The sequence below is a fragment of the Colletotrichum jinshuiense genome, chromosome 9, assembly GCF_051148585.1.
Source record: "Colletotrichum jinshuiense chromosome 9, complete sequence".
Taxonomy (NCBI): domain Eukaryota; kingdom Fungi; phylum Ascomycota; class Sordariomycetes; order Glomerellales; family Glomerellaceae; genus Colletotrichum; species Colletotrichum jinshuiense.
In genome coordinates this window covers 2,111,350-2,125,197 of record NC_139316.1, presented here as the reverse complement: position 1 = coordinate 2,125,197, position 13,848 = coordinate 2,111,350, and the positions used below count along the sequence as shown (strand labels likewise).

At 52.4% G+C, this 13,848-nt stretch overlaps 5 protein-coding genes across 5 annotated transcripts; 4 read left to right on the top strand and 1 right to left on the bottom strand.

Annotated features, from left to right (window-relative positions):
* Positions 1-129: 129 nt before the first annotated feature.
* On the bottom strand, positions 130-951 carry EsH8_IX_000588 (uncharacterized protein; the record flags this gene model as incomplete). The annotated part of the gene is made up of 1 exon (XM_083266924.1): positions 130-951. One exon carries the CDS (start codon positions 949-951, stop codon positions 130-132), a length of 822 nt encoding a protein of 273 aa, XP_083130489.1.
* Positions 952-2,476: 1,525 nt separating this feature from the next.
* Positions 2,477-3,795, top strand: EsH8_IX_000587 (putative aminopeptidase; the record flags this gene model as incomplete). The annotated part of the gene is made up of 3 exons (XM_083266923.1): positions 2,477-2,665; positions 2,721-3,461; positions 3,520-3,795. 3 exons carry the CDS (start codon positions 2,477-2,479, stop codon positions 3,793-3,795), a joined length of 1,206 nt encoding a protein of 401 aa, XP_083130488.1.
* A 1,574-nt stretch (positions 3,796-5,369) lies between these two features.
* EsH8_IX_000586 (protein-tyrosine phosphatase-like protein) lies at positions 5,370-6,353 on the top strand (the record flags this gene model as incomplete). The annotated part of the gene is made up of 1 exon (XM_083266922.1): positions 5,370-6,353. One exon carries the CDS (start codon positions 5,370-5,372, stop codon positions 6,351-6,353), a length of 984 nt encoding a protein of 327 aa, XP_083130487.1.
* Positions 6,354-9,599: 3,246 nt separating this feature from the next.
* On the top strand, positions 9,600-11,237 carry EsH8_IX_000585 (uncharacterized protein; the record flags this gene model as incomplete). Its single annotated transcript, XM_083266921.1, has 1 exon — positions 9,600-11,237. The coding sequence occupies one exon, from the start codon at positions 9,600-9,602 to the stop codon at positions 11,235-11,237; it is 1,638 nt and encodes a 545-aa protein (XP_083130486.1).
* Positions 11,238-12,462: 1,225 nt separating this feature from the next.
* On the top strand, positions 12,463-13,791 carry EsH8_IX_000584 (actin cytoskeleton-regulatory complex protein END3-domain-containing protein; the record flags this gene model as incomplete). Its single annotated transcript, XM_083266920.1, has 3 exons — positions 12,463-12,702; positions 12,766-13,000; positions 13,070-13,791. The coding sequence occupies 3 exons, from the start codon at positions 12,463-12,465 to the stop codon at positions 13,789-13,791; spliced, it is 1,197 nt and encodes a 398-aa protein (XP_083130485.1).
* Between the last annotated feature and the right edge of the window lie 57 nt (positions 13,792-13,848).

The window sequence follows — 13,848 nt, the reverse complement described above, 5'->3', positions numbered from 1 at the left end:
CCAATGAATACTACTTGCCGGGCATATTGAAATAGTGATTAATTTTTGGGGTACCCCTACAGGCACAGCTGCTGTCAGCTTGCCCATTAGAGTCTCGGTACTCCCATGACACAACGGGCGTCTAGTTGACTAGTAGATACCCGGAAGGAAAATCCATTTCACCTCCCTCTTGAACTGCACCCACTGCTCGCCGTACCGCGTAGAGCAGTAGTCGTTCAACGCCGGTACGCCACGGGTGAGGAAGTCAAACGCCTGCCACACACCCATGATGGTTCCACCGATGAAGCCGGAGGCAGCCATGCAGTATCCCGCCCTCCACAGCGCGTAACCGCCGTAGTTGATGTGGCGCGCCCAGCTCCAGAGCCCGCCGCGCATCACCTTGCCCTTGTTCTCGGGCTTGTCCTTGAAGCGCTTCCGCTGCCACTCCGAGGCGGTCTCGAGGAACATGCCGGCGCTAAAGAGGACGCTGCCGAGGACGACTTGGTAGGGCAGAGTGGTGCCGGGGAAGTCGCGCGGAGAGGAGAGAATGGACGTGGCGGTGGTGATGAGGAGGAGGGAGTTTGCGCTGTTGACGAGGGTGTTGTAGAAGCTCACGGTGGCTGCCACATTAGGGGGGAATTCCTCGGCGGATAGAGAAACGAGCCAGTAGGCCTGCTTGACGAAGGAGCCGACGGACATGCCGAGGAGGATGAGGTGCGGGAGCGGAAGGTTAAGGTTGTCGAGGAGAGAGATGCCAGTCGTGGTGACTGCGACGGCGTTGAGCGGGATGGTGTCCACGCCTATCTTGGCCAGAATGGCCGCGCCCCAGCCGCCGGCGATTAGATTGTATTGAAGGAGCGGGTCGAGACCGCGAAGGCCGATGAAGGTGAGGGTGCCTGGCACATTGGACTTCTTGACGCCACGCTTGATGAGGTCGAAGTTTGGTTTCTGGGGGGGTTTGGCGTCCGCCATGATGTCGGCAGCTCTCTTTAGAGCGGGCTACGGATTTGATTGGCGTTCAAGAATCTTGAGTTCTGCTGGCATCGACGAGGGGAGAATAGCAATATATAATCATGAAGTTCCCGGTCGGGTTCCAGAGTGAGACGAAACCAGAGCTACCATTACCCGGGGCACTACACTAGTAGCACGGCCGCTTGCAACCACAACTTTATACATGTGCGGGGTGTGGTTGGGGAACATGCGGTGCCTGTTAAGATAATGGAATGCCTGAGGACGGGAGGCATGTCCGCGCCCGGCGCCCGTTCGCCTTTTCCTTGTAAGGCAAGACTTGGCCTTGCGAGGAGTGCCACACCTGGCAGCTGGGTTTCTTCGGATGAGCTTGAATGGCGAAGTCAGTGCCGCATTTGGGAATCACACTGATGCACCCCCACAACGGCTTGTGATCTTCTACCAGGTTGTCGAGCCGAAGTCTCCAATCGGATGCTTTCTAACTTCCGGACCTTAGGCGGACAGAGCCTGGAGTAACAATCAAAAGATCTTGCGGGCGAATCAATAGGCTATTCAGACAGAATACTGACTGGGACCGCTGAATCCTTCAAGTTGGAATTCGAACCATATGGAATGGAGATTACAGCACTGGACCATTCTGGGCGGACCCAGACGTCGAGTCCGAGACACGCTGAACTTCGGTCAAGAGACCCGCTCCGACAATATCCGTGGGGGACGGCGGAGTGTGCGAGGTGTTACATATACTGCTCCAAGCCGTCCTACAAGCACATGCGACCACACCCATTGGAGAACTCGAGATCCCGTCCGCTCTCTCATAGATAAACCAGTGAGGGCCAGAGTAGTAGTCGGGTCGGAGACGACCGGCGAATGCCTGGTGTTGCATGTATTTCTTTTTGGGTTTAAAAAAGATCTCAAAACTACTTTAGAGAGAGATTCACAGACTGCAATGCTCCTTGGTTCATCTGAAGCCGGAGACGTCGCGGTGTCTCGCGTGGGAGCTGTCTCATGCTGTTCATTTCCCGAATTGGACTTCTTTACTTTGGTACAGCTTTGGTGGCGCATCAGTTTCTATTCGACATAGACCGTTTTGCTGGGGACAAATGGCGACCAAGGCTGCAGGGTCTCCTCGTGACGGAACGTTAAACCCCCTTGAGTGGTTGTTTTGCTGGGTGATGAGGGGGAGAGGGGCACATCTAAAGAGTGCTGTTGCATTGTGAGGACAAGGGAGAGATTGATGACGTGACGTCCCAATTGTGGACATTCTGGGGGTACGTACCCAAGGCAAGGTACCCGCTTGATAACATTGGCGGTATCTGCTTGGCTAGGCAACCCGCGGGGCATGATGCGGATTTGAGACAGGGGAGCTTCCCAAAGCTGTAGCAGACCCGCAGGTGCTTGCTTACCTTGGCTATCTAGGCATCTGTCAACGCAGCCGACGTGCCCACAGCCATCTTTCCCTTCAACAACATCCACCTACCCACTTCCCGCATCATCCCCAGATTGAATCCGCAGCATCCCCGTACTGAAAATGAAGGTCGCCACAGCTTCGATTCTCGCCGTATTGGCACACTCGGCCAGTGCCCGCTTTGTTGCCGAGGATGAGATTAACCGCGTCCAACTATGGCCCGCCGGGTCCGAGCCCGACAAGTACTTGATTGAGCTCGCGCCAGGCGACACCCGCTGGGTGACCGAGGAGGAGAAGTGGGAGCTTCGCCGAGTATGATGGCCCATGTTTCTGTAGTCGTTCTCGTTTTCTAACCATTGTACTGCAGAATGGCAACCGCTTCTTCGACATCACCGACCACAAGGACCTCGGCGCCACTCGCCTTCACTCCAAGACCAAGAGCGTTTTCCCCGAGAAATGCCATGTCCAGGACACGGTCAAGCCTTTGATCAAGGACCTCGACAAGAGCGAAATTGAGAAGAACCTTGAAAAGTTCACGAGCTTCCACACCCGCTACTACAAGTCCGACTACGGCCGCCAGTCGTCCGAGTGGCTTCTCTCCAAGATCAACTCCATCATCAAGGATGCAGGAGCCGATAAGCACATTTACGCCGAGCCTTTCCCCCACACCTGGCAGCAGAGCTCTATCATTGTCACCATCCCCGGCAAGTCCAACAGCACTGTTGTCATCGGTGCTCACCAGGACTCCATTAACCTCTGGTTGCCCTCCATCCTCGCAGCGCCCGGTGCCGATGACGATGGCAGTGGTTCCATGACTATTCTCGAGGCTTTCCGCACCCTGCTGAAGTCCAAAGACGTCATTTCTGGCAAGGCCGACAACACAATCGAGTTCCACTGGTACAGTGCCGAGGAAGGCGGTCTGCTTGGTAGCCAGGCTATCTTCTCGTCGTACGAGAAGGAGGGGCGGGATGTCAAGGCCATGCTTCAACAGGACATGACTGGTTTTGTGCAAAAGACGCTCGATGCCGGCCAGCCTGAGAGTGTCGGCGTCATCACCGATTTTGTCGACTCCGGCCTGACCGACTTCATCAAGAAGGTCATTGTTGAGGTGAGTCTTTCTAATATTGTTATATGGCCGGTGCACCTTATTCTAACATGATGTCTAGTACTGCAAGGTTCCCTATGTTGAGACCAAGTGCGGCTATGCTTGCTCCGACCATGCCTCTGCCAGCAAGGCTGGCTACCCTTCTGCCTTCGTCATCGAGTCGGCTTTTGAGAACTCGGATGACCACATCCACAGTGTCAACGACCTTATCAAGTACCTGTCGTTTGACCACATGCTCGAACACGCCAAGATGACGCTTGGCCTTGTGCTCGAGCTTGGTTTCACCGACTTTGCAGCTCTCGAGAAGAAGAGCGGGACTGTGTCCGAGGAGTTGTAAGCTGTTGGTTGAGAAACACATACGGAGGATATTAGTTATGATGCCACTACGTACATTGAATATATGATGTTTGAACGCCACGCCTCTACAGCACCCCCCGCTTGAAACCACATCGGGCTCGCTCTCAGTAGGATGAGTTTTGCCCCAGCCTAAGAAGATATTCTCCAGAATCTTCGGGTCAGGCACACGTAAGACCCAAAGGACGAGGTAATTGCTTCCTTCCGCTCGCATGTTCAATCAAATGAAGGACTCTTCTTATTTGAGAAGCCGAGATTGGAGCAAAACTCTGATTGCAATCTACCTTTTCACGTGGGATTTGAATGCGAAATTATCCGTTCTTGTCCGGAGACAGAGTTGCCGATGGAAACCCCATGAGACTCTTACCAGCCTAGGGTGTACCAGTGGTACCGATCGCGAGCACTGCCAAGAAAAGCAGTATTTCTCCTAGAGCCCCGAATACAGAACCGTATTAGATTATTTTAACACCCCATTGAGAATCCCCTCCCCCCAAACATATAGAAGTTATAGGCCCATGGGTATCTGCAAATTGTCGACGATCATTATCCAAACCAAGGTACATGAGATGACCAAGCGTGAGCTTGCTTAGTGATGAAATAAGCCGCATGGTGTTGAGGGTCGATTGCTTCAAGGTACCTATGGCCGCGCCAGTCTGGCTCCATTTCTTTGTTCCTGATGGCAGCGCCATAGGTTTTATCCAAACCCTGTTTCGTTTCGTACGCGATGGCTCCCCAGCTTCCTGGTCATACTGTTGGGAAGTGGGGGCTTGAACAGGTAAGGGTGTTTGTTGTCCACGTGGGTTTGATCCAGTGTGCCAATGTGCATTCTTCCCTGCATCGCCCTGTTCCCAGCCAATCATTCAGTGTTCCCGATGGCGATCTGCTGTGTGACAGCTTGTTGCAGCTCCGTGGTCTGGCCGCATGAGGCACTGCAGTTCAACGAGCTAGCGTCAGTGAAACAGCGCGTCTTGGCCATAGCTTATTGAACCTAAGTAGCTGTGCCTTTGGCGTCTTCTGGGACTGTGTAGGTGTCACTCAGATTGGGATGACGCGGAAGCCTGAATCTAGCATTTCCCGAGGGTACTTCGGTAGTCGGTTCCCAATTAGGCTTCCCTAAAAATCTGGAAAGCGACGTTGGAATTGAATTGACACATGGTTGCCTTCAGGGCGTGTCTAGGCTACAGAGTGGGGAGTGGGGCCTAGGCGGCGTGCTGGTCTGGCTCGGTTCAGTCTTACCGAAATCCGCGTGTGACACTGATTCATAGTGAGTTCCGTGCACTCCACACCTCAACTTTACATCAACAACACTCAACCCCGACATTACACATCACTCGACGCCAGGCCTCGCCAAAAAGCTCTTGTCAAACCTCACCAGTCCTCATCACCGGCCGTCTTATCAAGCAGCGTTTGTATTGAGTTCGGCAAAATCTTGCTGCGCTAGAGGTCAGGAAGAACTCGGCTCTGTCTGTCCGGTTCAAGTCAGTGCGCACGCACCCAGCGAAACGCTTCTCACAACCATCCGCCGTGTCCCAAACCCCGCACCAAGCAGCAAGCAATATGGAAACCTCAAATGAGGGCGTCTCAGACGCCATTGCCGCTGCTCCATACAGTCACAGGCCACCCAGTCCCCCGTACATCCCAATTCCCATGACGTTCCCCAAGGGGCCTGCGGCTTCTACCATAGTTCCCTCTTTTGACAACGTGGACGCAATGCGCCTGACGAGCGAGGACCTCAGCATCATCACTCGCAATAAAAGCCAGACAGCCACAGACAGATCAGTCGGCTGGAGCTACGAGGCACGTCGAAAGGCGCAATCAATTCTGGACTTCCTCTACCTTGGCCCGCTATCTGTTGCCCGCGACGAAGCTTGGCTCGCCCAGGAGGGTATCACCATGGTTATTGTATCACGTCACGCCCGCGTTGCCCAAGCCAGATTGATGAGCGTGGACAAAGCGGCGCGGTCTCTTGGCATTGTGGTCGAGTACTTGGACGTCTTGGACAATAACGAGTTGATCCGCGGCTTTCCAGAGGTGGTAAGGAAGATCAACGGACATTTGCTTGATGTCTACCGCAGCCAGGCTATGGCCGTCCAAGAGGGACAAATGATCATCGACAACAGCAACTTCAAGAGCGGCAAGGTTCTGCTTGTCTGCGAGACGGGAAACGACCGGTCAGCATTCGTTGCTGCAGCATACGTCATGACGGTGTACGGCAAAGACATGGTCTCAACTGTTCAATTCATCTCAATCCAACGATTCTCTGCAAACTTTGACGAGGACGGAAAGAGAATGCTTCAAGCATATGAGGACATCCTTACCGCTCAGAAAAACGTATCCAACGCGACAAGACATGTTCCTCGAGGAGGTCAGCTCGGCGAACCCAGTGGTGGAGGCAAGCGACGGATTGAAGCGACATATGATGAGGATGACAGACAATCTGGTGACGGATATGATTCTTTCATCACAGACCGCGAACGCTACCAGGAGAGGAGCAGATTTGTTCCCTTTGTTGACCCTCAAGGGGCCAGGTTCCAGACATGACTGCCAAGCATGATGGCTTCGTGAAGGCTGCGATGGAATGGCGTTAGGTTGGTATCATGAGCAACTGGCGTTTGCGGTAGCGAATACGGGCTGCCAGCCATGGGGTTTTGCATCATTACTGCGTTAAGGGATAACAATAGACGTATGGTTTGGAGTCACAGGAGGCGTCGGGGATGTCACTATACCCCTTCACAGTCGGCAACGACTTATGTTCATTGAAAATAAACTTGGTTTGTTATTAGGGCAAACCAGTATTAGAAGCTTGGAATCAAAAGGCTGGTAACACTGCGTTTTGCACTTGTTTTCTTTCAAGTCGGATCTTTAACTTTCGTTCACAATGGTTACAGATGTTGTAGACTCTTTTGTGGGGGCAGAATTGTCCGGGTATGATTCTCGCATTATTTATAGCCGCTGGGCTTTTTAGTTGAGCTTATAGTGGAAAATGTACTCTAAAAAATCAAAATCAAAATCATATGATGTTTATATATACGACTATTTTCACCATTTGGAGGTCCTTCTAGATGTATAGAAAAGATAAGAAAAAGAGAAAAGAAGTCAAACAGACACCAATCACTCTGATTTAAAGATAACACGCCCAAGTGTTCTAGACGAAATTCCCAAGTAAGATTGAAATGCTTCGTGTGTACCTTTTTCAGACAATAGCTTGTTCTTATATTTCTGTATTCACCTTTAAAGGTAAAACATAGCTTATACAATGCAGAGAAAGCATCTAGAGATTAAGAAAGTGCCCATCGTTGTGAAAAGCTATGTCAAGAATCCAGGTGTCAAGTCATAAAGCTCTAGTGTTTTCACATTCGTGTCGCAGAAGCAGCATGATTGGCAGTCACCAGCCCTCACCTCGCCCTCACCTCGCCCTCACCTTCGCCTTTGCCTCCGAGTCCATGAACCTGTCATCATAAGGAGGAAGGAGCGACCGACTCTGACCTCCACTCCACCGGCCCCTGCCCTCCCTTTTCATCCCACACAAGGTAAACAAGCTCACCCAACTTCTTCTTACCATAGAATTCGTGGGCCCGAGTTTTACTATTCTATCCTTTTACTTCTTTCATCACCACCGCAGCTATCAATATCGCCTTTCATTAGGTGGTGATGCGTGCGAATGCCTTTGCTTTAACCAACATCATTTGAATATCTTCACAACACCAAAAACACCGTGCGCGTGTTCTTCTTGTGTACATTACACGACCATGGATGAACCCGAGAGCACTGAAAGACAGCTGCGGCAGTCAACCCTGTCTCATCAACCAGGTCAGTATGCAGAGCCAGAGTCATACGGAGTCCAGAAGCCAGCATTCATTTGGCCGGATCCCGTCTACGACCCTGAACTTGCGGTTCACTGTGCTTTCCCTACAGTCCCCCTCGATCAGCCGGGCCCATCTGAGGCCTTCAAGGCGGCGAGGTACAAGGCTAGACTGGAGAATGATGGTGAGTATTTCCTTTCTATTGACACTGATGATTCCACTAACACGAGCTATCTTAGTCAACGATGAAGAAAATCGCTGGGCTTCGATCGCTTCTCCAGGAAGCAAAGCTGAGAGTGAAGATGACGACGATGAACAAGCCAAGAAGAACATATTACTGGCCCATGAGACCATTGAACGATCACTGAGAAGAGGCGAGAGTTTTAAAGAATTCTCAATGGCTGTGACCAATGATTTGGATTGGGGAAGTCCAGAGCCCGAGCCAAAGCCTCCCTCCGTCGCCGCCAAATCCGAAAACGACCCATCCAATACATCTACACACAGTGATGAAGAAAAATTCGGCTTGCATATCGTTGAATGGTGGAGACTTACACTGGGAGCGCAATGGGTGATGATCAAAACGCTCTGCACGTCTACTTCTTTCGCTTCTGCTGTACGGATTCTCCAGCTTACGACCCCCGAAGTCATCACTTTCGTCCAGTGCTACATTCAATCCCACCAAGAGATCGTTGAATGGGCTGAGGAAGTGGACAGAACTCCAGTTTCTGAACTCATCCGAAGCTCCAGAAGCATGTGGTTATCTATCGAAGAGATGAATTACCTCACGCGACCTGTGCTTCAGACCGATATTCTCTTTGATGACGAAGTACAACAAGCGAGCAAGTACCTGTTCCAAGTGGGCAAAGGCGAGTTGATTGAAGCCTTGAAAAATTGGCGTGGGACTTCCTGTGAGTTTGTGGTACTCCCCATCGAGCCTGAAATACTCGCCAGCTGCCAGGCAATTTTGGACAAAGGGAAGGGGCACTTCAACGTGCATGAATTTCGACCTATTAAGGACGAACAGCCAAAGCCGTGGAGTTTACGAGTTCCCGAAGAGTATACGGACTTGAACAACCGTCTCTTGGACCTCCAGACCTTCCTACCTCTCTCTTTTGGTGTGGCGGGCCACCCCTCCAACTCACCATCCACAGAAGAAGATGGGGAAGGTCTACGGGCTCAGCAGCCCGATGCAGTGACGGTCAGTGTTCCTGACGTCTCATTCAATGGAGACGGCCAGGTTCCCTTGAACCCACCTCACAGCCATCACTTTGACCAAAACGATCCAATATTGGGGGCTGCCAGCCTCAATGATGTTCAAGGATATGCTCAGATAACCTCTACCATCGTTGGAAGCAGTCAGGTAAGTACTGACTCATTACAACAACTCGTCGGAATCCCGAACCTCCCGATGGAAGTTGATATACCCCAATTCACGGCTTGGTCCGAAAGAGGAAATAGCGCTAATCATAGACAGGACGCACCGATTGTTCTCGATGACATGGAGATGGATGAGTGCCAGGATCAACCACCAAGGTTTCCGCAACAGCGCGATCCTCTCAGTGTTCTGAGCGATTACTCTGGATCAGAACTCTACAGTCACCGTGAGCCGGGCGAAGCATGGGAACAGGGATTACCAACAGAGCAGCAAGCTCCCCCCAAGAAGCCGAGTGTACCAAGAATACAAATCGAAGAAGCCTCCCCTCAAGCCCATGTCGATAACCGTCCTCCCAGCCACCGAGACCCCATGGATCGACTGCTACCTTCTGCTGCACTCGCTCGGCCTCGTATCAGCCCTCTGGGTCCAAGTGTGGGAACATCCAATTACACCAATCCAACGGTTCCTCAGCGCACCAATACTGCAGAGCCCCCAGGCATTCCTCTTAGCTCATCTGAACAGGTGTGGAGGCATTCGGATCAGCTACAGTTCTCCCGCCCAACCTCAAACACAACCCCTAGTAACCTTGCTCGCAGCTTTCCGACATTCATGGAAACATTCCCTTGCAAGGACCCGAAGAACATCAGTACATACACATCTGACCGGGCTAATGATACATCGAAAGCCAACCTAGAGAACCACAGAGTCAACAGCTATCGGAGCCCCTATTCACCAGTCACCATGAAGAATTCCGTCGTGGCACAAGATTTGCGCTTTGTACTGAAAGATCCAGAGGGTTTGAAGGACCGTGAATCAACCATGAATGACCAGATGTTAGCCATGGAGAACCAAGGCGATAACTCGCTTCTTGTTCCCTTGCAACCCGGCGCCAAGATGACTGCCATGCTTGATACTTCAGAGGGGGACAAGAGGAAACTATCCCCGCCGATGCTTCTTGAGGACGACATTGATTCGCCAGCTACGCTTATCAGCAAAGAGGCTCGAAAGCGAAAGGTTGATGATGACGATGAAGATTATAGACCTCAACCGAAAAGACCCCGCAAGCAAAATTCCAGAAAGCCCGCAAGTCGGACCAAGAGGGCTACTGCGGCCAACCTAGCTCATCTTCCACTTCCGGCATCGCAGCCCGCCATTCAGCAACCCCTCGCTCATAAACAGACGGGTACTGATGGTGCGTCTCAGCCTGCCAAGCGTGGCCGAGGCCGTCCTCGAAAGAATCCTAGACCCGAGGATCAGGCTGTTCAAGCGGCTGCGACCCAGGCAGTAACAACTCAAACATCCATCAACAATTCCAGTATCGAGGAAGCCGCTACACCTCCTACGGCCACGGCGGGTGCTCGTCGCAAGTCTTCGACAACTCAAGCGTACCAAAACTCTGTCCCTGAGCTCAATGTACAGCCGTCGGAAGCCCAAGCATCTGTAGCACCCTCCACAGCCCAGTTGCCTCCGTCTTTTGTCCCCGGACCTCCTGCCGTTTCGCACAATACTGCTATAATGGCCAATATTCAGTCGCATACCGTGAAAACAACTGTTCCCCCTGTCTCTTCATCCATTTCCACTTACGGCCCGTCTCCCACGCATCTACAGCCGCAACCCATCTTGTCGTACGGCGGTCCTCGTGAAACAATTTCTCAGCCATACCCCACCCAGGCCATGGGCCAGGGCGGTAAGGGCGATCAATCACGTCTACCTCAATACAACAATTACCAGGAGTTTTGGAACCAGCATGAGAGCGACAAAAGGCTTGCCAACGAAGCAACTCGCCGATTCAAGGGCCAGTATGCCATCCAAAGCGGCAACATATCACGGTCCACCACAAGTACTTTCGAGCCACAGTCGAGTATCCAGGAAAACTTTCCATCAGCTCATAGCCATGCAGCCCCAAAAATGAGTCCGGAAATCCACCCATCTTATGGTTCGACCCTCGAGATACACCGCAATGATCGACCAACTCCAACCGAAGCATTCACAGCGCACGATGAGAAACCCGTCGGAATGCAAAGCTCCTTTATAGAAGGCCAAATCGTTTCTGACACTCAGCGGCACCATGGGCTGGATCGTGCTCCTGTGTTTTCTCCTTCGCCTCAGTCTAGAGCCTACCAAAGCCCGTCCGTTCTCGATACGATTGCGCGGCAGATCAAGGCTGAAGCTAATTCACAGAGAGTGAAAGACGCCGTTAAGAAAACGACGAATTTTACAGGCAGCCCGTCGACCGAGGCCGAGTAACCGGTCAGAGCTTCTGGTAGACATAGAGAAGGATCGCAATACGACACAATTGGTGCGAACACCGAGAAGATTGACTGAACGTTGCGCAATGAGGTTTGGCCAGCAAGAAATTATTCAGCAAAATAATTTGCAGACCTGGACCAGCAATATGCGTCCATTCCGGCATTCTTATTCCGAAACTACTCAAGGGTCAGGTTCTCTGTTACGGCTTACTTTTCTTACTTTCTGTAAGACATTTTCACTTTGAAGATGGCTTGAGTATATCCATTTCGAGGGTTGTGGATAGCCTTTTGCATGCGATCTTACTGGACTGCTTGCAGTGTCATTGGTTGACTGCAGAACTCCCATTTGGACTTGAGGCTTGGCTTGTTTCCCGTGGAAAATGTCTCTAAATGATGTTGAAATACTCAAACCTTGCGATAGCTTGTAGACTAGAAAAACAGACAAATTGATTGCAAGAGTGTGCCCGTATGTACCTTTGTGAACCATTTTCGGGAAAATAATCATTTGGAATGTCTTATGATTTCGAGAAGATGAGCCAAGGAGTTTCTCAGCCGGTCGATTGTGTGGCATCCATTGCTGATGTAGTTCTTCTTGAATACGTAATTTTGCGTGCTTTGCTTCAGGATTCGTTGTACCCTTGGATTTGTTCAGACTTCTACAAAAGCTCAGTTCGCAATAAAATTACGGAGTATGAAAACAAACAAACACACATACACACACATGGCATGATGAGCGTGATTGACCCTAAAGGATATGCCATGAGATGGTTGTAATGTTGTTGGACTTGGTGTTGTCTTATGTAATTCGTCGCTGAGCTAAGCCCGCAGGGATCCCCGGCAAGGAGGTATGGGTCAAGCTTGCATCACCGAGCTTGCTTCACCGAGCGCACGCCCATTCAAGTCACAGAAGCACCGCCTCCCACCTGGAACCCGCCGATTACCCCAATCCTACATCCTTGGCCGAGCTCCCACGCGGCCTGACGACGATCCACTCAGCAACAACGACACACTCTCCGCCAAACATCAACCTCCGATTAGACGCTCTATTCTCGCCAAATTGCATCGCTAGGTGTACTGCCTCATAGGACAAATACTAAGCAATCCATACAATCCGCGCCGCGCAAACGAAGAGGCCCGAGCAAGCCTAACCTCACGAGTTTCCAAACCACCACCCCCCGTCGTCCTCCGTCCAGCGACGCTTCGCCAGAGAACACGCATACACCATGGCTCCCCCTCGCATTGAAGCACAAGAGATCGAGACGTACTGGAACATTTTCTCCGACCGGACGGGCGGCGGACAATTCCTGACGGGAGAGCAGGCGGCACCCGTGCTCAAGAACAGCGGTCTTACGGACAACCAGCTCGAGCGGGTGTGGGACCTCGCCGACGTCGACAACGATGGCAATCTCGACTTTGAGGAGTTTTGTGTTGCGATGAGAGTTATTTTCGACATTCTGAATGGAGTCAGTTCCTTCGCACCCCGGCGAGGAGGTGTCGCAGAGTGCTAATAGGGTTTGGGTTGCTAGGAATATGCCGACGTCCCCACGACACTGCCCGATTGGCTTGTGCCCGAGTCCAAAGCACACCTCGTCCAGGCGAATCGCGCACTCACTGGGAAGCAAGTGGCCTTTGAGCAGGTTGAGGAGGACCCAGACTCCCCCGGGCTGAAAGACGGCTTCGACTGGTACATGACCCCCCAGGATAAGTCCAAGTACGAGTCGATATACCAAGAGAACCGGGATGCGCGGGGAGAAGTAGCGTGTATGTCTACCTGAACATACTCACCCTCCCATAACTGGACGCACCCTTGCTTATGATATATTGCCGCAGTCACCTCCTTAGAGGACCTCTACGAATCTCTCGACGTCCCTGACACCGACATCCGCTCAGCCTGGAACCTCATCAACCCCTCCGCCGGTTCCTCAATCAACAAGGATGCCTGCCTCGCCTTCCTACACATCCTCAACAACCGACACGAGGGTTTCCGCATCCCGCGCACCGTCCCCGCCTCGCTGCGCGCCTCCTTCGAGCGCAACAAGATCGACTACCAACTCGACAACCAAGCCCCTGGCGCCTCCCGCTGGGCGACAAAGGCCGACGACTCGACGGCGACGGGCCGCAAGGCGAAGTTTGGCGACCAGTACCTCACCCGCCTGGGCCGCAGCGGCTTCAAGTCGAGCGGCACCGACTTCTCGACGGCCAAGACTGACGACTGGGAGGAGGTGCGCCTGAAGAAGCAGCTGCAGGAGCTCGACGAGAAGATTGCGCGCGTCGAGGCCGACGTCGAGCGTAAGAAGGGCGGGAAGCGGGACGGCAAGCCTGTGCTTGTCAAGCGCGAGCTGGAGCAGTTGCTCGACTACAAGCGCAAGGAGCTGCGGGAGCTCGAGGAAGGCTCCGGCAAGGCCAAGGGCGGCGCCAGCCTCAAGAGCGTTTCAGATGATTTGCAGACGGTGAAGGAGCAGGTCGAGGGCCTCGAGACACATTTGTCCTCGCGGCAGCAGGTGCTGGAGCAGCTGAGGAGAGAAATCGAGGACGAGAAGGCGAGCAGATGATGAAAATGAAAGGGAGCGGCTCTGCAGATGCCGTGGCTTGCGTAGTGCCGGTTTTTT